The sequence below is a fragment of the Barbus barbus genome (genome assembly GCF_936440315.1).
Source record: "Barbus barbus genome assembly, chromosome: 44".
NCBI lineage: Eukaryota > Metazoa > Chordata > Actinopteri > Cypriniformes > Cyprinidae > Barbus > Barbus barbus.
In genome coordinates, this window is record NC_136722.1 from 10,370,651 (window position 1) to 10,394,955 (window position 24,305).

The window sequence follows — 24,305 nt, forward strand, 5'->3', positions numbered from 1 at the left end:
ACCTCACAAATTTTGTTATTCGGTTTGTGCAAATGTTAATAAAGTGAAGCTCCTATGTGTTAGTTAGTCTTAGTTAAGTAATATCATTAAAATCAACATAATTTCTTATTAATATCTGGTGCAAAATTTCATTAATGGAAGCCCCACACAATTTGTTAGTTGGTTTGTATTAGTTAGATAATATCAATAATGTTGACATATATATATATATATATACACACACTTTATTAGGTACACCTTGCTAGTACCGGGTTGGACCCCCTTTTGCCTTCAGAACTGCCTTAATTCTTCATGGCATAGATTCAACAAGGTGTTGGAAACATTCCTCAGAGATTTTGGTATATATTGACATGATAGCATCACGCAGTTGCTGCAGATTTGTCGGCTGCACATCCATGATGCAAATCTCCCGTTCCACCACATCCCAAAGGTGCTCTATTGGATTAAGATCTGGTGACTGTGGAGGCCATTTGAGTAAAGTGAACTCATTGTCATGTTCAAGAAACCAGTCTGAGATGATTTGAGCTTAGTGACGTGGTGCATTATCCTGCTGGAACTAGCCATCAGAAGATGGGCACACTGTAGTCATAAAGGGATGGACATGGTCAGCAACAATACTCAGGTAGGCTGTGGCGTTTAAACGATGCTCAATTGGCACTAAGGGGCCCAAAGTGTGCCAAGAAAATATCCCCCACACCATTACACCACCACCACCAGCCTGAACCGTTGAGACAAGGCAGGATGGATCCATGCTTTCATGTTCTTTACGCCAAATTCTGACCCTACCATCTGAATGTCGCAGCAGAAATCGAGACTCATCAGACCAGGCAACATTTTTCCAATCTTCTATTGGCCAATTTTGGTGAGCCTGTGCGAATTGTAGCCTCCGTTTCCTGTTCTTAGCTGACAGAAGAGGCACCCGGTGTGGTCTTCTGCTGCTGTAGCCCATCTGCTTCAGGGTTCGACGTATTGTGCGTTCAGAGATGGTATTCCTTGGTTGTAACAAGTGGTTATTTGAGTTACTGTTGCCTTTCTATCATCTCTAACCAGTCTGCCCATTCTCCTCTGACCTCTGACATCAACAAGGCATTTTCGTCCACACAACTGCCGTTCACTGGATATTTTCTCTTTTTCAGACCATTCTCTGTAAACCCTAGAGATGGTTGTGCGTGAAAATCCCAGTAGATCAGCAGTTTTTGAAATACTCAGACCAGCCCGTCTGGCACCAACAACCATTCCATGTTCAAAGTCACTTAAATCCCATTTCTTCCCCATTCTGATGCTCGGTTTGAACTTCAGCAAGTCGTCTTCACCACATCTAGAGTTGCTACCATGTGATTGACTGATTAGCAATTTGTGTTGCCAGGCAATTGAACAGGTGTTCCTAATAAAGTGGCCTGTGAGTATATTTATATATACAGTATATATATATATATATATATATATAATTTTATTTTTTTATTCATATCTGATGCAAAAATTCATGAAGGGAAACCCCTAAAAATGTAGTTGGTTTGTGCAAATGTTAATAAAGTGAAGCCCCAATGTATTGGTTAGTTAGATAATATCATTAATATCATCATACCAACTTTTTATTATTTAGTAGTACAACAATTCATGAAGGGAAACCTCACATTTATTTAATTTGTACAAAATTAAATTTGTTAGTTACTTTCTACTACTCATGTACTAACTTTAAAACCAATAATGTTTTTTTATTAATTTAGCAAAATTTGGTGCAACATCTCACAAAGGGAAAGAGGCATTAAGCAAGCCTCATAGAGCTAGTTAGTTGGTTCACAGACTAAACTTAAGTAGCACACACAAACATTGGAGAGGGAAAAGATGATTTAATAATATAAGCAACACTCCAGTCCATACTGTAATTCATCAGCCTCTGACAGACTAATAAACCTCACACGTCAGTGCCACATTACACACATTCACACAGACCATTTAAATCTCCACTGGACTTCTGAATGTTCCCCAGTCTCTCACACCACCTAAATCCAACAGCACAGAGAGAAGAACCTGGAAGACTTGTGCCTAAATCTGGTTTAACTGGATCTCAAATTTGGAAAACAACAGTTGACTTGAGGAGATCAGGGTTATCATTTCAACCAGGGAGGAATCAAAGGAATCAACTCAATGATTATAGACAGGAAAGAAAATAAAGAGGAGCGACAGCTGCCAGTTAAAGACACCAGTGTCAAGCTGGCAGGCCAGGACAAAGATCCAGAGGTCCAGCATGGGGTCAAGCCCCAGGAGAAAGAGTTAAATGGTGACGGCTCCTTAAACTCCCCAACCAATGACAAAATGATGCGAGCCGAGCTGGACTGGACGGTTCCCATGTGTGTGCACCTACCCATTGAAGTTCTCAACCCTGACCAGGCGTTTCCCTTTCTGAACACCACACTCGCTGACCTGGGCATCGAAGAGTGAGTTCAGACTTACAGGTGCATTTGTATGTTTGCAGTTTTGGGTGAAATATTCCTTTATTGTCTTGATATCTCCATGTGTACCCAGATCAGCGGTGAAGGAGCGTGTGGTGTGGGTGGACACTAAGCGCACCCGAGTGAAGGGGAAGTCTGGGAAGCTGAAGGAGAAGGAGGTGACCGTTCTGGAGGTGCGTGTGAAAGCGCAGCACCCTGGAGAGCGTCAGTGTCAGGAAGTTCTCTACAGCACCGAGTCTAACACCGATCGCTCCTTCTGCAGGAGCGGGGTGGACATCATCCCGTGGAGACACACACAGCCAGGTGGGGACATAATTTTTAAAAAAATTTAACAAAAGGGTAATCATTTAAAATTTTTAAATAAAACCCTTTAAACTCAATCTAAAATAAAGTACTAACTAAAACTGAAATAAAAATTAATAAGCACAATATAAACGCATCCAAACAATAATAAAAACAAAAAATTTAAATTAAAAATATTAAAAACCAAAATAAACATGTTTTGAAAGTGTTACTTAAGACATTATACTAGTTCACATTAGATTCGTAAAATACAGGAACTATATACAAACTTTTTTTTCGTATGGAAGAATTAATGTGTTTCAACAAAAACATGAGCTGCACAATTCTGCTTTTAAACCTTCTGATATGCTATGTTCATTTATTATTATTGTATATTAAATTGAGAAAGGAGCCCATAAATATATATAAAAAAAAAAGGATTAATAAATTCTATAATAGTATACAAGTAATACTAAAATAACACTGCAGTAAAGTTCTGCATATATGCAGCCCAATAAAATGTGACTGCTGGATTTTGCAGTTGAAAGCTTATTAAGAGGATGGTTTCTGCAGTGGCTTTTGTCTGCTCAGATTGATTTGTTCTGGCACGTGGGTAAGAGTTTCATTTAGAAAATCTTTTTGAGAGATGAAGTTAAGCACACATGAAATCTGCTAAATGTACACTGAAAAATCAACATTAACACTGAATAATCAAGAGAAAGTAACCATTTACATAAAGACCCAATTAAATGTAACCAAACTGATTTCACAGTATGCTGTTGTTGCGGACTTTCATTGCACAAATACTTCATCTCCACACTTAATTACAACCGGTATTACTACAGTCCAGTGAATTTTATCAGCATTTTGTTCAGTCTGTCAGTTCACATTAGGCCGCAGTGTCAGGGCTTGCAGTAATATAACGCTCCATTCCTGACAGTTAGCTAACAGATGACATCTTCAGATCAGTGAGCTGAGCTAACCACGGCTGCTGAGTAAGTGTGTTTGGTATTCGCACGCTCAGCACGCTTTCCTGTGGGTGTGTGGAGCATTTGATGTTCGCTCTCTCCCTCAACATACCTCTTTTCCAACCTCCCGGTTTTGTGTGTAGAATTTGTCGTGGAAATCTGATGTACAATAAAATGTCCTATTATATAAACATGGCAAACAATATTCTTGTGTTTCCCTCCCTCCCCTAGCCGAAAATGAACTCCAGCCAGCGGAAATGACTCTGGCTTTGGACACAGTGTCAGAATCCACGTCCAAATGGCAGAAGACAGAAGAAAAACGAGACTTGCCAAGCAAGGAGTGAGTGGTAGACGTTTGACAGCTAGGCTAAAGCAATCTAACACCTCAGATGACACAGAAGCCACTTTCAGGTTTTGGGCGTTTTAAACAATCTAAATTCTATGTGCTATGATGTAATTGAAGGATACATTTGACTTATTTTATGTGGCAGTATAACTCAAGTTTTGTGGGGTAATGTTCTACAAAAAAAGAGTTTTTTTGTATTTTAGATTATTCATAAATTTCATCAGGGACAGCTTTACCTACGCAAAATGTGTATCTATATGAAATAAATCTTTATCACTTAAACTTAAGTTAAATAGTTGGGGGGGTCAGTAACCTTTAAAAACTATATTAATACTTTTATTCAGCAAAGATTAATTAAATTGATCAAAAGTGACAGTAAAGACATTTGTTACAAAATATTTATATTTCAAATAAATGCTGTTATTTTGAACTTTCAATTCAGCAAGAATTCTGAAAAAAAAGTGTGATTTCCAAAGAAAATAAGAAATTTCTTGACCACCAAACAAATTCTGAAAGATCACGTGACACTGAAGACTGGAGTAATAATGCTGCAAATGTATTTATATTACATATTTTTAAATGCAATAAAATAGGAAGCTTTATTTTCAATTGTAATTTAACAATATTACTGTTTTTGCTGTATGTTTGATCAAATAAATGCCTTTAAAACCTTCAAAAATATTACAGACCCCAAACTTCTGAACGGCAATTTTTCATGGTTTAATTTGTTGCTGCATAAAAGGATGCATTACTGATGCAATGACGAGTTAAAATAATAAACCCATTCTGCAACATAAAACCCTGTAGGCTACTTATAATCTGCACTTTTCTATAATAATAAAAATGTGCTTTTTCAGAAACATTTTGGATTCCTAAACTAATTCTGGATAGGTTTAGCATATTTATGGCTTTTCAGAAATACAGGAACGACAATGAACAATTCATAGAAATATATTTCTTTCACTGCAAGAACAACTCAAAGCTTCACACTCAAATATTAAGCCAAAATTTCATGGAATATTCAATACAGATAGGATGGCAGAAGATTCATTGAGACATACAGAAAAATAATAAATGAGAAAAGACAAACGCAGTAAAATAAAGTAAAAGTGACAAAAAGTATAAGTGAACATTGCAATAAGTTAAGAGAATATGGTCTCAACGTCTCTGCTGCAATACAGAAAGCGGAGTACACCAGTGAGCGCATACTCGACTTACTGAATAAACCCATTTCTAATATAATAAAAAAAACTATTTTCACTTTGGCTGGCTTTCAAAGAGTGGAAGGCCTTGTGAAAGGGATATCTAGGATAAAGGGCGGGTACTATGATTGAGTGACAGCCATGGTCATTTTGTTTCTCTGTTCATCAGGAAGTGACATTACCGCATTCTCAAATTCCTTGGTGTGACGCTGCGCTAGACCTCTGAGCAGCATGAGAAGGGTGTTTTGGGTTTCTAAAAAGAACAAATACGCGTAAATGTAATTCGTAATATAAAATTAAAATATTCCAATACAATAAACACTTTCTCACCATTATCAACATCCTTCATGCCCAACAGATGTGCAGCAGCAGATATTATTGGCTTGAGATGACTAACAACCTGGAGTAAGAAATAAAAAACAGTCAGTCCACTGACAGGACACAATTCAATAAGGTGCTGTGAGCAGAGCATGCTGGGAGTGAAAATGAGCTTGTACCAGCACAGGGTTGTGTGAGTAGAGAAAGCTCAGGCAGCTGTAGATGGTTTTGTTCTCCTCCATGTCCTCCTTCAGAGGGAGACAAGCCACAAGAGCCGGAAAGACCTGAGAGAAAAGGCTAAAAATTGGTTATTCTGACCTGGTATACTTTTGTCATATCAACCATCATTAATAAATACGGAGTACATTTAATAGTGTAGATACTAATGGCTCTGATATATTTCGAACTGCCATTGGTGCGGTGTTTGACATGGAAAATCTCCGGTTAATTTCTTCTGTTCAGTTCATCAAGGTCAAGGTCAATGCACACCGAGTCCAAAATTTTTTGAACGTTGAAAAATAAATAAGACCTCACGTTATGTCAATCATGTTTTCACACTGCCTCCGAAATTTTCATCCGTCATAAAAAAAAAAATTGGGATCGGGTTCGATTTTTTCCTTTCCGTAGCAAGCATTTTGAGATGTGTTTTGACAGTTCAGAGCCACCGTACAAGCGAACACCAAAATCCAGAATGGCGATTGTCAAGTTCATCCACTTCATCGCACAAAGCACTGTATAGATCCTTGCACACTATGTTCACAGAAATTAGTGGTCTTCTTTTTAATATGTGGCTCTAGTATTGCTAGCAAAGCATCAAACTGAGCCACTGACATCCTGAAGTAAACTTAGAATCGCCCGTGATAATCCCGCTGCTCCTTAAGGAAGGGGAACTCTCCGTCCTCTCTAGATTTCAGAATTGGATGGACCCAATATTTCCTTTCCTTTTTTTTTTTTTTAAGAAGCAAGAAGACAACCAAATCATCCTCAATGCTTGAAGACTAAGTTTAGTAGGCTACGGTTTTGCAAACTTTTTCGCAGCGGATTAATTAATATGCATCGGACTCGAATACGAAAAAACGCATACGAAAATTTCGGTATGCTTTATAGTAGAAACTGAAGTTGTAGTTCTAATTAAAAGCAGCACTGATATTGTTTAATACTGTAAATATGCTTACTTTATAGCTATCTATTGCTTAAAGTGCTATATAAATAAACATGATGCGACTTCACTGGAGTGCTGAATTAAAGAGTTGCAAATATATCTATATCACTATGACCAGATGCTTTCTTAAGTGCTGTTTTCTCACTGCTGCCATGTTTGATGCATGTTTATTTTGTTATTGAGAGAAAAGCATGCATCACATTTATATATTCACCTAAACACCACTCACAGCTGCATGGTCTGTGTCAGGATGTTTGCTAACAGTATAATGCTGCTCTGGTACTTCAAACTTCTTTTTACCCCAAATCGATGAATGCAAAAATAATGTGAGTATATTGGGCCTTAAAGAAATCGTTTACCCAAAAACTAAAATTTGCTGAAAATGTAAATCACCTTTGGGTCACTCAAGACTTAAGAGTTTGTTTCTTCATTACATCACTTGCTCAACAAAGGATCTTCTGCAGTGAATGGGTGCCATCAGAATGAGAGTTAAAACAGCTGATAAAAACTCAAGTTCATCAGCTAACGTCATGTGAAGTGAAAAGAGTATCTGTGATCTTTCACTTCAAACTATTGCTACCAAAACCATTCCAGCTAAAAAAAAAGCAAGTCCTCTATTCACAATATTGCTTTCTCCAGTAAAAAAGTAATTTTGTCTGAATCAGGAGAGAAATATGCACCGATCAAGCACCGTTTACAAGTGAAAACGGTCCAAAACAGCTTGAGTGATTGTTTATGTTGTTGATGTTGGTACATTTGTTATGCATCTTTACCTGTATTTCCCTTAAAAGGGACAAATAAAGTATATACATGCATAAACAAATATGTTGGTGGATTTTGATCTTTGACTTTTCCACTGGAGGAAGTGTTTTTTTGGATTTTGGTCAGAAGCGAGGGTTTAAAGTTAAACAGTGTGTTAAAAGTTAAAGCTCTGTGTTTCACGGAAACCTGGCTGAATGGTGACATGCCGAATAGCGTGCCACATCTGGCTAACTTCCAGCTGATCAGAGCAGATCGCGACGCAGAATCAACGGGGAAATCGCGTGGCGGCGGGACGTGCTTTTACATCAATGAGAGGTGGTGTACAGATCTAGAAACGCTCTTCATTAAATGCAATCCATTCTATTCGCAGCGGGAGATTTGTTCGTTCATTCTCGCGTGTCTAAATTAGTACGCGTAAGCGCACATGAGCTCAGCTTTACAGAAACTCGCTGATCAGATCACAGACAGAGAACAAAAACACCCGGACTCTGTTTTAATCATTCTCGGGGACTTTAACCTGTTAACCTTCGCCCCCATTTGGGGCCTCGCAGGTGAAAATAACCTACCTAAATTAAAATGGTAACAGTTCGTGACAAAGTGTGCTTACACAAACAAATTAGGTATCTTTGGAAAGAAGAGACTCTGGGCTTTACTATCTATCATCCAGAGTTGATAATGCTCAAAAAGATAAAAAGTTATAGGCACTGACGTGCCTTGAAAAATATTTTTCCACACTGAATGTTTTTTTATTTCATATACAAATACATGAAATAAGTCCTGGAGCAATCCAGAAAAGTAATGGGTTGAAAGCCATGTGTCTCATGAGTTTATATTTCAAATTTGAAGAAGATACCACGAAAAATGAGATTCCTGCAATATTTTTTCTGAAACTATTTATAGTCCCCCCACCCCCCTGTTTGAGGAAAAATAACCACCAAATGGATTGCAGAATTATACAAGCTATTTTAGTCATTATACATGTTCCTGCATAGTTTTTCAATTATAAATAATAGACAGATTTATTTGAGCACTAAAAAATACAAAAATAATTATTTGAGTAATAAAAAAGGAAAAAAAAATAGAAAACAATGCTTTGTATATAGTATGTATACTGAAGTATTCTGATTGCCAGACATGAAGTGATATTGGCAGACATGGTCATAGAGTCAGTAAACACACGCTGATGTGCTTCTATTCAGATGATAATCAAACAGATGGGCCATATAAATCAATAATAGCTGATCATTGAATCACAATGATAGCCGTCATAGAGTCGGTACTAAACACGCTGATGTCCGTCCATACATATTATAATCATGCAGATACGGCCACATTTCCCACACAATATACACACACACACACACACATATAAAAAAAATGTAGAAGAAAAAAAAAAAAAAAAAATTTTTATGTAAAAAGCAGATCGCTAAGTTACGCCCCGCTCAGATGACAGCGTCATAGCCTGCGTCAGAGCCGGCAGGAGGGAGCACCAAATTAAAATAAACTATATTCCGCTTTTCTGAGACTTTTTTTTCCGTGGTTGATCTCATTCTGTTTGTAAAACTGTATGCTACAGCACTGTGTTGTTTTTTTACTACCAAGACGCTGTTTTTGAGCGTAATTTATTCCATAACGGACGCGAACAATAACTCTCTGAAGAAATGAAATGTAAACAAAGGAATATTCATCCTTATTACAACGTTATTGTTTCGCTGGACTAAAAGTGCTCGCTGGATGTTGTTCTGTGAACCCTTACCTGTCTAACTAAACTGGGATTTCAGCAGTGGACGCGTTTGTGGCTCGTTATTACAATGATAAAGGTACGTACGGCTTTTTTATTCTGCCTGTTTTGATGTGTACTGCTTACACAAATGTAGCAAATACATTCCTTATAAGCTTTCCATCGAAAAACAACGATCTGTCATCGATGCTTGAGGCTTAGACCTTCAGAATGATATATAGTTTGTCAAGATTAACGATATTCTTTCACATTAAATTCATTCATAAACATTAAACTAGTGGGGAAAAAAACGCTTCAGTGCGATGTCGCTCTGGTGAACGTTAACAGGTTAATAAAGCAAATCTCTCCCGCGAACTGCCAAAATACAGACAGCACATTACATGTACCACCAGAGACAGTAATATATTGGATCACTGTTACACAGCGACAAAGGACGCACTCTGTCCCATGGGCAGCTTTAGTACTCTGATTACTGTTTGGTTCCTCTCATACCGACCTACATGCAGAAACTTAAATCTGCAAAACCTGTATTAAGAACTGTTAAAAGATGGACTAATGAAACAGAGCGGGATTTACAAGCCTGTTTCTCGTGCTTCGAAGTCCCCTCGTGCTTCAAACGCTCCACCATCATCCCCGTCCCAAAGAAACCCAAAATTACTGGACTTAATGACTACAGACCTGTGACTCTAACGTCTGTGGCCATGAAATCATTTGAAAGACTAGTTTTGGCTTATCTGAAGACCTCCACTGGACCCCCTGCAGTTTCCTACAGAGCAAACAGGTCTGTGGATGATGGAGTCAACATGGGACTGCACTTCATCCTGCAGCATCTGGACAGACCAGGGACTTATGTGAGGATCCTGTTCGTAGACTTCAGCTCCGCTTTTAAAACCATCATCCTTCAGAATAAACAGTCACAACTCTCCATCCCCATCTCCGTCTGTCAGTGGCTCACCAGCTTCCTGACAGACAGGCAGCAGTTAGATAGGCTGGAAAAATGCACATCCAACATCCGCACCATCAGCACTGGAGCTCCTCAGGGCTGCGTTCTCTCCCCACTGCTCTTCTCCCTCTACACCAGGGGTTTTCAAACTGTGGGGCGCGCCAGCACCTGTCAAGGGGGGCGCGAGCATCAATTAATTCAGAGGGATTGCCTTGAAGATTTATGAATACGAGCTTTCAAATCTTCAGCCATCCGCTAGGGGGCAATCTGACTCCCGCTGTTAGGCGACAGTGAGAATGGTGTAAAATGATTTACGGTTAGTCATGTCAGAAATCCAACCACGGATTGGCATGTTGTTATCTCAGAAACAGGCTCAGCCATCACACTGAATCAGGTAAGCTGGTTATATGTTTATGTTTCTTAATGCTACGCACTGGAAACGCAGCAAACAAGTGAAATTAGACAAACCTGGGGGAGCGCATGTCCTAAAAGGTTGAAAACCCCTGCTCTACACCAACGACTGCACATCTAAAGACCCCTCTGTCAAGCTCCTTAAGTTTGCAGACGACACCACACTGATCGGCCTCAGGAGGTTAAGGAGCTGGCTGTCTGGTGCAGTCTTAACAACCTGGAGCTTAACACGCTCAAACCTGTGGAGATGATCGTGGACTTCAGGAGAAACCCCCCTGCTCTCCCCCCATCATGAACAGCACTGTGACTGCAGTGGAGTCATTCAGATTCCTGGGCACCACAATTTCTCAGAACCTGAAGTGGGACAATCACTTTGAGTCCATTGTGAAAAAGGCCCAGAGGTTGTACTTCCTTCGCCAGCTGAGGAAGTTCAACCTGCCACAGGACTTGCTGAAACAGTTCTACTCTGCATTGAATCCATCCTCTGCACTTCAATAACTGTCTGGTTCAGCTCAGCTACCAAATCTGACCTTAGAAGACTACAGAGGGTAGTCCGGACTGCTGAGCGAATCATTGGTACAACCTCCCCACTCTCCAAGAACTGTACTTATCCAGAGTGAGCAAAAGGGCTGGCAAAATCACTCTGGACCCCTCACACCCAGCACACTCCCTCTTTGAACTGTTACCATCTGGTCGACGCTACACCTCTGAGCACCAGAACGACCAGACATAGGAACAGTTTCTTCCCTCAGGCAATCCATCTCATGAACACTTGACAATATAAACGCTGGAACACACAACTCTATTATACATTGTTTATTCACCAAATATACTTATTTTTTTCATTTAAAATTTGCACAAATCAGACCTGTACACACATAATTGTCTATATTATATCGTGTTTTTGCCGTGTCCTGTCCTGTGCCAATAAAGCTCATTATGATTCTGATTCTTCTATCAGCTGTTTGGACTCTCCTTCTGAAAGCACCTATTCACTGCAGAGTATCCATTGGTGAGCAAGTGAAATGTTTCAAAATGTGTTGTGGAGAAAAAAAAACAAAAAAAACTTGGATGGCCTGAGAGTGGGAAAACTTTTTTGGTGAACCATTCTATAAAGAAGATGATAGAAGTAACCTGCTCGAGTGGGACCCCCTCAACGTGGCTCATGATCATCCTGCACAGGGCAGCACAGAGGTTGTCAATCACTCTTAGGTCAGATTCTTTGGAAAGTAGGTTGGAGAAAAGGGACAGCATCATTGGGTAATCACTGAAGCACAGGGGTTAAGGTTCACCGAGTTAAGGAGATCAGAGAACAGACTCAAACACATGGGGATCTATAAAGGATACGAGGCAACGATGGGTCCAGCAGCCTGAGCTAGAGATCCCAGTGCAAACACACTGTTGTTGCGCACCTCTGCATCACTGTCCTTCACTCCGGCCACAAGCACTGGCAGCAGCCGATTGGACAGCCGGCCAGCAACCGCCCTGCCTCCAGCCACGCCCACCAATGAGTGCAAGGTTTCTCCAATCGTACCAATGGAGAAGGAGCGGTCTGCCTCTGTGCGTGAGGGTTTCTACAAAACAGCGGAGAGTAACCATGGAAATACTTGAAATGCTCATGAAATACAAGGCAACAATGGCAACGCATTTAATTTATTAAAAATAACTTTGATTTTTACCACTGAAGACAACATGATGATAACTAACAATTAAAAAATATTAACTTGAAAACTTTGGGGTCAGTAAGATTTTTTTTAATGAAATCATTAATTTTATTCAGCAAGGGTGCATTAAACTCATCAAAAGTGACATTTATAATGTTATAAAACATTTATTTTTCAAATTAAATACTGTTCTTTTGAACTTTCCATTCAACAAAGAATCCTGAAAAAAAAGTAAATCCACAAAAATAATATTAGGCAGCATAGCAGTTTTCAACATTCATAATAAATGTTTCTTGAGCACCAGTTAAAATATTAGAATGATTTCTGAAGGATCATGTGACACTGAAGACTGGAGTAATGACTGCTGAGAATTTAATAAATTAAATTTCAAAATATATTAAAATAGATAATTATTTTAAATTGTGCAAAGTCACAATGTTTTTACTGTAGTTTGCAACTTTTATTGTACAGTAAAAAATTCCTTCAAAAACATACAAAACATATCTTGGCGGTAATATATACAGTTGAACTGTAATGTATATGTGAGATGCATTTTTGGAATTTTGCATTTCAAATAAATTGCCACTGTTGTCAATTAAAATAAATTCAATTTAGATAATTACTACAGATTTAATCAATTTGACAAGATTAAATATTGAAGCCAATGGAAAAAACAACAACAACAAAAAAAAAACCTTGCAACAAGTTAAAAACATTACTAAAGGTTAAAATTATCTAGGCCTATCTAGCTATTCATCTATCTATCTATCCATTTATATCTATCTATCCATCCATCCATCCATCCGTTTTATTTCAGCAATAGGTTTTATTTAGCATTAAAGCATGACTGCAGTGTGTTTTGCCTTAATTCAGGGTTAGACACCACTTCTAATATGAAAGTTGTGTCATGCAGTGAAAAAAATTGGCTATTCATTATGCTCTAGATCTAAATAGGTCTTTAGGTGTTAAAGTACATCCTTCATCAGTGATCAGTGAATGAGAGACTCACAGCTTTGCTCATGATGAGGGGCAGCAGGTCATTGAGGTAAGGGTAGAAAGTTTCAGCTGGTAGAGCCGAGGCTAAAACAGGAATCCCTTCACCGGCAAACTCCTGCAGCATGGCATCATACTCCGCCTAAGACACAAACGCTCAGTTATTCCAATCGGTCACAGTCTTTTTAGGTTAATTGTGTCATTGCTGACAGTGAATGGTGACTAATTCATAAAACTGTGAAATCATCTTAAACACCTGCTGCTCGTCATCGTCTGCTTCATCCCCACCTACATCCTGACACACGGTCTGAGCGAGACAGAAAGAGAAAATAAGATCACAAGAAAATAACATCCATCCACCCCCTTATGACTGCAGACTTGCGTAACACCTTGAAAAAGTGAGAATAAGCTGCTGCTTGAATGCATTTGATTATTTAATACCAATTTTCTTGACACAGTATAAGCCTTGTGCTTGGCTTAATAGGATTTTTAAAGGATAATTGTATGCAGTCTTTAAAGAGACAGTTCATCCATAAATAAACTCTGTCATCACTTACTCGCCCTCAAAAGCTGTATGACTTTATTTCTTCTGTTGAACACACAAGAAGATATTTTGATGAATATGGGTAACCAAACAACTGATGGACCCTACTGACTTCCATTGTAAGGAAGAAAAAAGAAAAAACATACCATGAAAGTCAACAGGGACAATCAACTATTAGGTTACCCACATTTTTTAAAAATACTTTCTTTTGTGTTGAACAGAATTTTAAAAATATAGGTTTGTAACATGACAATTTTCATTTTTGGATAAATTCTCTCTTAAAAACGGCATTTTACACCCTTTCCTATTATTTTTTTGGTTTTCAATACTAAATGATTTAAATTTATTTATTAACATTTATTTAAAAGTCATCTCAGCTGGTTCAGACAAAAACTTCATCATAAAAGTTGTAAATTCCTTGTGTTTTATTTGGTTCATTTAAGGGCTTGATACTAAAACAGGTCTTAAAATTAAATCCTGACCTTTTTCTTCAGTACATCTTTGATGGTGTTACTTATTTCGGCCAGTATCCCTGGAGCCTGCAGTGCCTCCGCCTGGCAGGATTTAATGACAGCATTCATGGACTCTAATATGGCCATCACCACCTGTCTCTCTCTGTCCTGTCTCACAGCCTCCAGAAAACAAGGCAAAACCACCTGCAACAGCTTATGCAGAGCTGGAGAGATATAAAGAGATATACGCAGGAGTCGATCAAAGGATTCAGAGTAATTAAAACAGTGATTTAACATTCACATTGATTGCAGCTCATTTAATTAAAGAAGTGGGTGGAAAGGAAACGATAGGGAGTGAGTGAGTGAATGAATGAATGACTGATTGACAGGGCTGTGAGGAGCTCTGCATCAATGAAGACAGAGAAATCTAAAAGTTAATCTTTTTGTCAAATGAAGCTCCTCTTAATTCTTTCTGGGATGCATCATAATGAGACAGAATAGATAAAAGGAAGCAGATAGAGTGATGGGAATATAAAAGAGTGCAAATGAAAAATCAGAGAGATGTAGATATGTAATAGAAGTGGGTGTTTTGAGCAAAGCCTTGTAATGATAGAGTATTTAAATCACAAAATAGCTATTTGGTTCTAGAAATTCAACTCCTAAATGTTTCATAAATTAAACTACATGGTTATTCAAATAATCTAGCTAACTCATCACTTTTTTGGGGGAATTTGATTGACAAATGAAAATAAAAAAAAGTATATTATTTCATTCCAATGACAGTCAAACAATATATACAAAGGAATTTAAAAAAAAACTTTTTGGAGAAATGTAATCTGTATTTTTTCTATACATTACTTATCAATAGTAAAATTAAATTATACTATACTATATATTATACTATACAACCTAAATGTATCCAAATACAACAGAAAGCAAATTCATTAAATATTAAAAAAAAATTAAAATAAAAAAAGCAAAATACCAGTACTCACACTTCTTTAAATAACAAAAAGTATATTATTAAAATGAGAACGTTACAATTTCTGTTCAGAATTTTGCAGAATCAGCAAAAACAGTACTGATAAACATTATTACCATTTAAAATAACTGTTTTCTATATTTTAGAGCAGTGTTGTATGACTCAATTATAATTAATTTTCCAGTTTCCCTTTGACAGCAACATTGCTCAAAAAGTTGCCCCATATATCATCAGCCTTAGAGTCTTAAACATTTTGTTTTATTAACATTAAGACTTATTTGATTCATTGATTGTTCATTTCTAATCGCAATTGATTATTCATGAAAACTATGAAAACAATCGTGAAATTTGACATTACTAGCTCGTGTTATAATCAACTGAGGCATTAATACTGGAAACCTGCATGTGCAACAGTTATAAGTGTAGACTACAATTTAGGCATCACTGCACAGAAGAATCTCTATTAGCTGACACATTGCTACTATCACATGCTATGCTGTCATACCACCCTGTCCTATTGTGTACAGTTGGTGTGAATGTACCCTGGTGGTTGGCCTCTGTTGGGTTTTCCTTCCACACTTTGTGCTGAGCTCGGCAGAACTGGCCCATGGCCCCAAAGGCAGCTCTCCTCACATCCTCATGTGGGAACTGATGGATGCCCAATCACAAAAGAGCACAAACATCAGTACCACATCAGCATTACACACAAGCATTCATGAAACCACACACAGAACCAGTCACTCACATCGTGGAGCTCGTACACCTGCTGGAAGCTGGACTCCAGGAAAGGCTGGAACGCCACTCTAAAAGACAGAAAAATAAGACAAAAATCAGCTAGATTTTAAAGACTGTTTTTTTGCCACAAAGGTGGGGGGGGGGGATATTAACAGAAAATATTTAATTTAAAATTGAGCCCACATTATACCCGCAAATAGTGTTGTGAATGCGGTCTTTAATGCAGTCAAACCAGCCAAGAGAAACTGAGCATTACATCACTGTTCAAAAGTTTAGGGCTGCAAGACTTTGTAAATATTTTTATAAGAAATCTCTTATGCAAGGCTGCATTTATTTGATTAAAAAAATATAGCAAAAACAGTAATTCTTTTTATTTTATTATACTTTAAAATGTAATTTATTCCTGTGATGGCAAAGATGATTTTTTAACAGCCACTACTCTTGTCTTCTAAGTCATATGATCTTTCAGAAATCATTTGATGCTCCAGAAACATTTCTTATTAATATCGATGTTTAAAACGGTGGTGCTGCTTAATATTTTTGTGGAAACCATTATACATTTTTCAGGATTCTTTGATGAATAAAAAGTTCAAAAAAGCATTTATTTCTAACAGAAATCTTTTGTAACTCTATAAATGTCTTTACTGTCATTTTTAACCAACGTAATGTATCCTTGATGAATAAAAGTATTAATTTCTTAAAAAAAAAAAAAAAAAAAAAAAAAAAAAAAATCTGACTGACCCGACTTTTGCAGGGTATCGCATCTACACCTAACATAAGCCCTTAACACATTTGTGCAATATATAAAACATGCCTCATTACCCAGTGTTAAAGGCGATTTCACCCAAAGCATCACAAGCATCTTCTTTCTCATCTATGTAAGCATTTTCCACACTGAATCTGAGAAAATGGACAGAATCCTGATTAGTGCTCTGACATAAGAGAAAACGAAAGAGACATGATGAAAGAGAGACAGAGACGTACCCTGCAACATCTCTATCATCAACCTCAGTCTCAGACTCTTCATCCAAATCAACATCGCCCTCTTCACCTTCATCATCAGCATCGTCATCGTCCAGGAGCACAAACTGTTTATCTTCATCTAAATGAGCCTGTAAAGTAGACAAGAATATTATAATATTTGTAATGTTTGATGGTGTACAGATGATCTATTTGGAAAAGTCCTCACTGACCGTCACACCCTCTGTGGATCTGAGTGACAGCAGCATCACCGTGGTGATGGGAGTGAGGTGAGGGGCAAGACAGTCAGGACTCACATCAGACACAGCAGAGAATAAGCTATACCTGGAATGAGAGCATGAATGCAATCGGTTTCAAATTTAGCCTCAATATTTAAAAGCTTCATGCATCAGTATGCAGATAAGCTATTTTAATAGGGACAGACCAAAATTTCAATAAAATTAAATTAAATACAGCAATAAATAAAACTATTCAAATAGTAATAATGATAGTAATCTGACAGCAATGGTATCATAATTTAAACTCAAATCACGCTTCAAACAAATAAAAACTAAAACAAATAAATGAAAACAAAAATAAATTCAAATAAAGACTAGCTATAAATAAATAAGCCAGCAAATAAATACAAATTTGTTTGGTCCATCAAACATGCATGTGCATACTAATCTGACAACAATGATCATAATTTAAACTCAAGTCATGCTTTAAGAAAACAAACTGAAACCCAAATAAAAAGAAAACAAATGATTAAATAAAACAAAAACAAACAGTTAAGCAAACAAATAAATAGAATAGAATTTTGAGGTTAATCCATAAAACACGCATGTGCTCTTAACTGAAACACAGAGCTTCCATTTCATACAGCCAACAAATTAAGTGCTACAATAGCCCCTTTCACACAGAAATACCAGTAAATTGTCGTAAAATTACCGGAACGATATTACCGGTAAATTCAAAAATATGCTGTTCGCACAGGCAACAGCGTTCCGTCTTTTTTCGGGTAAAGCACCATTCACACATCGGTTTCAAATTACCGGTAAATTCAGTGACATCATTATATGGAAGTGACCTCTAAACGGCTGTGCCTCCCGGTGTTATGTTTGTATACATGAAGGGGTAAATGCGGTCAGTGTTTTTGCTGATGTTTTAATTTTTGTATCAAACATCCACATTGATGCAGCTTCTTTTGGCCCAGAGACATCATATTAGATGACTTCAAATCGAACTACATAGCATGGAGTAAATGCGTCATCTGCGTCATATTGTTATGATTGGCCCAGACATTGTTCACACATGATCTCTTTATGGTAATTTAACAGTAATTTTCCAGTAAAGTCTTTGTGTGAAAGGGGCAAATGTTTACATTACTCTTTCCTAACTATTCCGTCTCCCTCCCTTTTACATCGTCTCTACATATGTATACAGGTATAAGGTCATACGTGCAGCGCCGCAGGTCTGGATCATCCACTGCATCGGTGAGGTTCAAACCTAACTGCACACACTCCGCTGCCAACGGACTAAACACTTCCTTCCCAACAGTACGGGCCAACACAGAAAGTGTGTCTATACAGATACAGAGAAAGACAAGTTATTAAGATTAGATTAGGCTACATCCCTCCATATACATGATGTGTGGAAGACGTTGGATCATTGTTTTTACCAAGTGCCTGCGTCTGCAGAGTCCTCATCTCCTCTCTTGTGTCTGTCAGGAATCCCTTCAGACTCTCAATAATTGGAGGAAAGTAAGGCACTAGCATCTCCTTGGCTGCGTTAGCTGACAAAGAGAGACTCGTAAGTCTGAGCATAACTATAACATTACAAAATGCTGTTAATGAAAGGAGGATGTTACCGATTGCTCCGATTGCACTGACAGCAAGCTCTTTGAGCTTAAGGTTTTCTGCATTGTTAAGGGCTGACAACATGGTTTCCATTAGAGTGGGCAGATAGGGCTCAATTTCTGGACCTGATCATGAGAAGAGTGCTGGGTTATTTTACTTTTACATTTACATTTTATCCAAAGCGACTTACAAATGAGGACATTAGAAGCAATCAAAACCAACAAAAGAGCAACAACATGCAAGTGCTATTACAAGTCTTCTTTTCATTTTAAGATATGATTTTTGTTATAAGTACTGATTCAAATTGGTAATCAATTAATTATTATTCTACTACTCCGCGCGCCTTCCCTGACATGCTCTCGCGCACCACACAATGAAGTAGACTGACTCTGCTTGCATTCATTCACGTGATTGGTCGAGATGAGAGGTGATCCCGCCTGGGTAGTGCTATTTACATAGTTTCTATATCATTTCTAATCATATATGGGATCATATAGCCTAATCACCCAGACCCTGACGATTTTACGCACAAAAAAGTGCAGGTACTCTAAAGGCTAAAATATAGAAGTGCCGGTACTGTGTACCGTTGCGTACAACTGCAGGAGAAATGGCTTGAAGGAGAGGAGATGGAATAGGATCAAGCAGACAAGTAGTAGGATGACTAGTATGATTTGTATCATATACACACTATATACTATTATAGGTTTTTTTTTTTTTTTAGTTAAGTTTGTTGTTTGTTGAAAAATGAATTTAGAAAAATATGCCTACATAGTTTTTATTTTGTTTAGTTGTTTTTATTTAAATTATTTCAGCAATTGAACCAAACAAAAATGTTGCAGCAGAATTTTTTTAATGATAGCAATAACCCTGGAAAAGTTAAAAGGAGCAAAAAAGAGTGGTAGTTAAAATTTTTTTTGAAAAATAATAATAAAAATAAAACAATTAAATTATAAAAAATATTATAAACAATAAATAAATCCATAAATCCTATTAAATTAATAAAGCAAGTTTATAATAAAAAGGTACACATTGTGTCTGCATTCTAACCCAAGTTCTCCAAGAAGTTCTCCAAGGCGTAGAAGGCCTTCGTCATGTGTCCGATTTTGGTCTGATTCACTGCAGACAAGTATCCATGCAACAATGGCATCAGCTCAGCATGGAATTTACTGACATCTGGCTATGAGAGACAAATCAACCAATTTTAAATTCATATGAATGATTACTCATAAAAGGCATAAAATATTGAGAAAAAATACATTTTAATCTGACCTGCAGGTGTTCAGAAAACTGTCCGAGGGCAAAGAGTGCTGCACTGCGGACCACGTGGTTATTGTCTGACAGACTGCGACACACTGTCTGAAGCATGGATGACAACATCCTAACACACATACACAAAGATAAAGCATTGGACAGGCTGTTTGTTCATGCGTTTGGAAATTGTAGAGTAAAGCCTACTTTGTGCGGATGTGATCTGCACAGCCCTCGGCCAGCACAGCCACACACATGAGACCTCCCTTGCGCTCATATGGATTCTCACTTGACAAACAAGCCTGAGTGAAAGGCAACTGCAGAATCCAAAAACACAGATAACGTAAATATGAGAGATTTAAATATCATTGGGCCACTGGAATGTTTTAGTCTATTTTCCTACTATGGCCAATCCATACAATGCGTGATTTTGTTTACTAACCAGCTGGTTGAAGAGCTTTTCAGGTGGCATATGAAGAGCCATGGTGTCAATGACCTACAGGGGAACACATATCATATCTATTAGATTGAAGGAGGGTGAGATGGGTACAAGGAGAATGAGTAAAAGTAGTAAAGCAGGTGAAGAGACCAACCTGAACAGCAAAGTGCTTTGGATTCTCACTGTCGCCCTCAGTGTCGTTTTCCTCATCCTCTGGGTCCTCTTCTCCAGGAGGGGGCGCTGCACTCAAGATAGGAAACACTACTTGCAGGATTGGCTGTAGGAGTTTATGCTTTAACACAGCCTTTATAAGATAAAAAAAGACAAGTGTTTTTTAGTAGTAGTAATAATTTAAATCATTGTGTATGGTAATCACATCGTCTCTGATGGCATGCCTATGGACCCCCACAGACAAAAATGGCAAGTCCTGAATCTCCAGATCTAATCTGAAATCATCTGATTTTAGGCAATTTAAAAAGGCAGATAGGTTTATATGCTAAAAAAAGAAAAGAAAAAAGTGAAAAGAAAAAAATAAGACAAAAAAACAGACAAAACAAAATCTGAAATGTTAAACTTATTTACTTTGACAAATGTTTACATACAGTAGGATGACCATGCAAAGTTTTTATTTTTAGAGATTTTTACTTTTTTGTACTTTCAAAAAAGCACCTCTTCATAGGAGTAATAATTTTATTTTAAAAGTAATAAATAATAAGTATTAGTAGATATAAAAATGTAATATATTGACATAACACTATAATACATATAATGTAATGTATACATTTTAACTGCATTCATGTTTAAATGGTTAATAAAAATTGATTTACAATTAAAATCAATTAATAAATTATAAATTAATTGTAGATCTAATTACACTGATTGATTTTACACAAATTACAGACACAGGTTTTTTTTAATGAAAAAACGAAAGAAGAAATAAAATCACAAAAGGTGAAATCAAACCATTTGCCTAAAAACAGATGTTTTGCATACGAACATGCAAATTTCATTAATACAGTTTTGTGATTTAGAAGCAGAAGCAAAGGCAAGGAAATACAGTTACCTTGCTTTTAAGTCTGATGAGAACAGCGATGCATGACAGAGCCTTTACGCGCAGAGAATCACTAAGGGAGATGTCCGCACTGATCTAGAACAAACAAAATAAACTTTCTTACACAATAACTCCAAATCAACACAATCACTATTAAGATGAGTAGACAAACCTCCAGGCAAAAACGGACAATCTCAGCAATGTGAGGGACAACAATGGACACCTCGCTTTCCATCAGCTCATCAAAAACTTCCATCGCCTCACTAGCTTGGTCCTTAAAGAACAAAAACCACACACTAGAACTTATGAGATAAAATAGAAAGATTGAAAGATGATCAAATCCATTGAGCTGCTTAAATCATAAAGACTCATACAGGCAAACAGACCAATCAAGCGGTCAACTCTCACAGTGTTTATCACATCATTGAGGAACATAATGAAAACAGTGATTGGAGCATTAGCATACAAACACAGCAAGCCTGCATCAAAGTGTCCTCACCTGGTCTGCCTGAATAAGGTGTTTAAGAGCCATGAGCAGTTTAGGGATCAGAGATCGCATCAGGTTCTTAAAGAGAGAAAAAAAACATTTTGAACATGCTAGCGGTGGAATTAAACGCTAAATCTACCAATGGTCAATTACAGCAGTCAAAAGAAGCATAACTGACCATCTCCTCTGTGCCGGTGTAGGCTGCGATGGCGGTAAGAGTGAGGATGCAGTAGTAGAGAGCCGTGGGATTGTTCAGGTCTTGGAGAACAGTCCCAAACAGCTGGAGAAGTTGCTTGTAGTGGGGCTTAAAGGGCTCCGGGTTTGATCCAACCACTTTGCTAAGTAATAAAAGACCCACCTAAACAGAATTTAAAGTAGATATGTGAGAACAGACAGTGTAATAATAATAAAAAAAAAAAAAAAAAAAAAACATTTTTTATTAATAATTTTGTTCTAATGTTTAATTTTTTTCTTATAATAATAATTAGCTATGTACATTAATGCAAATAAAATATGTTATATTGATACATTTATTATAATTTATGTAATTTTATATATTAATATATTTACTAGAAATGTATTCATTTTTAAAATAGTAAATAGTAATGTATTTACAACTAAAATATGTATTATTAAATATATAAATAATAAAAATTAAAAATAAGAATAAGCCATTCAAATAAAGAGCCCAATCAGCAGATGGCGTGCGGGTGCGGTTTTAAAAATTGGTCAAAAAAGTTGGTGCGGATGGATGGCGGACGGATGATGAGTTTTGTGATGCGGTTGCGGATGAAATAATAGCCCATCCGCGCATCTCTACCAAACATATTCCATGGTAGTGGCGGAGACATTTCCTGTAACAAGTTAACCAGGGTTACCTGTCTATCCTGTGGGTTATTGCTTTTAGTAGACTGGTTTAATAGGGCTAGAAGAGCAGGCCAGCGGTCTGGGGTCTCATGCTTCACCAGGACAGCACTCAGCTGAGAGAGAGAGTGGCGAACTGTGTGTCTAAGAAATAGAAAATGTTTAAAACCTGAAGCAAAATCCATACCCTACCATGGTTACTCAGTAATCTCTGGTATTACCATATTTACTGTAGCTCTAAGGAATACAGTATTCTACACTTGGAGCACAAATGCAAATATAGTCATCATTCAGTAGCATTATGTATGTTGTTATTATTATGTTATCACTGTACCACATGCACAGTCAGACTTACTCCGTTTCATTCTGTAAAGCCTGCAGCACCACTACTTTCAGACTGAGGGAGCAAGATGAAAACAATTGGTCACAAATTAGAAAATGCACAGCAGAAAAGTAGATTATGTTTTATTTACGTAAAAAGTCCCAAACCTTTCTCTGTGGTCTGGACTGATCTTCTTCCAGTGTTTTCTGACTCTCATCCTGAGCATCACTGCAGCCGACTGACGGACCTGAAGCAAGAATTATAGGCTTATATATATATATATATATATATATATATATATATATATATATATATATATATATAGGACTATGGGAACTAACATAAAGGCTGAAATGAATGACAGTAAAGTTACCTGTGGCTTCTGGGATCCAGTCATAACCGCGCATAAAGCAGGGATAATAGCTGGATCTTTAAATGCCTGTTTCAGCTCAGCTGTGGCCTGATAAGAGACATTATATTCATGGGCGTAAATTAGAAAGTATGATTTTATGAATTAATAAAACAAATACTCAACCCAAAAGCTCCACGAATAATGCTGACACTGGCCAGAACATTAAAAATCACGTATTAATTACACTTTTCTTCACAGAGAAAGGCTGAAAACGTCCTCTTACTCACAAAATCAATATTAAATGCATCAAATATATCAGGATGATAGTTGTATATAAGTAACTTATCTACCTGCTGAATAACAGCGTTGTCCGGCTCTGTCAGCCGCGCCAGGACGCGCTCGAGCTCTTCTGACAGCATTTTCACTGTTAAACCGTATTCAAAATTATCAAATGAACAGGCAACCGACAGTATTTAGACCAGATTTGGATCAGATGAAACTCTTAAGAATATATCGATGTCGGTCTAACATATATAAACAGTCATTAGGAAATATTCTTCATATGCACGAGCGCTTATGCGCGGACACGCGGGATAGAAGGAGAAAACGCCGCATGAGGTGGATGTTAAAGGGGCCACAGCCCAATAAAAAAAATCATGTGATGAAGAGAGAAGATATGAGCGCTACTATAACAACAGCGCCTGCTGTAGTCATGGAGGTCGAAATGCATTGTCCACAAGCCTATGAAAAAAAACCGAAAGATAA

General features: G+C 37.4%; 2 protein-coding genes across 3 annotated transcripts; one reads left to right on the top strand and one right to left on the bottom strand.

The window, feature by feature from the left end:
- Window positions 1-2,148: 2,148 nt before the first annotated feature.
- LOC306863282 (uncharacterized protein) lies at window positions 2,149-4,047 on the top strand (the record flags this gene model as incomplete). The annotated part of the gene is made up of 3 exons (XM_079406530.1): window positions 2,149-2,438; window positions 2,527-2,756; window positions 3,935-4,047. 3 exons carry the CDS (start codon window positions 2,149-2,151, stop codon window positions 4,045-4,047), a joined length of 633 nt encoding a protein of 210 aa, XP_079262656.1.
- A 538-nt stretch (window positions 4,048-4,585) lies between these two features.
- Window positions 4,586-24,161, bottom strand: LOC306863364 (importin-4-like). 2 transcript variants are annotated; one of them, XM_079406655.1, is made up of 30 exons: window positions 23,891-24,161; window positions 23,562-23,648; window positions 23,356-23,435; window positions 23,222-23,263; window positions 22,881-23,010; window positions 22,181-22,360; window positions 22,015-22,080; window positions 21,688-21,789; window positions 21,528-21,611; window positions 20,619-20,768; window positions 20,468-20,521; window positions 20,233-20,342; window positions 20,047-20,155; window positions 19,825-19,954; window positions 18,789-18,902; window positions 18,600-18,713; window positions 18,379-18,502; window positions 17,152-17,263; window positions 16,943-17,070; window positions 16,781-16,858; window positions 15,969-16,026; window positions 15,766-15,871; window positions 14,272-14,465; window positions 13,502-13,552; window positions 13,262-13,387; window positions 11,936-12,162; window positions 11,723-11,855; window positions 5,749-5,853; window positions 5,582-5,651; window positions 4,586-5,504 (listed from the first exon to the last, which is right to left on the bottom strand). In XM_079406655.1, the coding sequence occupies exons 1-30, from the start codon at window positions 23,957-23,959 to the stop codon at window positions 5,374-5,376; spliced, it is 3,264 nt and encodes a 1,087-aa protein (XP_079262781.1). In that variant the 5' UTR covers window positions 23,960-24,161; the 3' UTR covers window positions 4,586-5,373. The 2 variants fall into 2 exon arrangements, with proteins under 2 accessions (XP_079262781.1, XP_079262782.1); XM_079406656.1 differs by lacking the exons at window positions 11,723-11,855; window positions 11,936-12,162 and having other exon boundaries at window positions 4,592-5,504.
- Window positions 24,162-24,305: the final 144 nt, after the last annotated feature.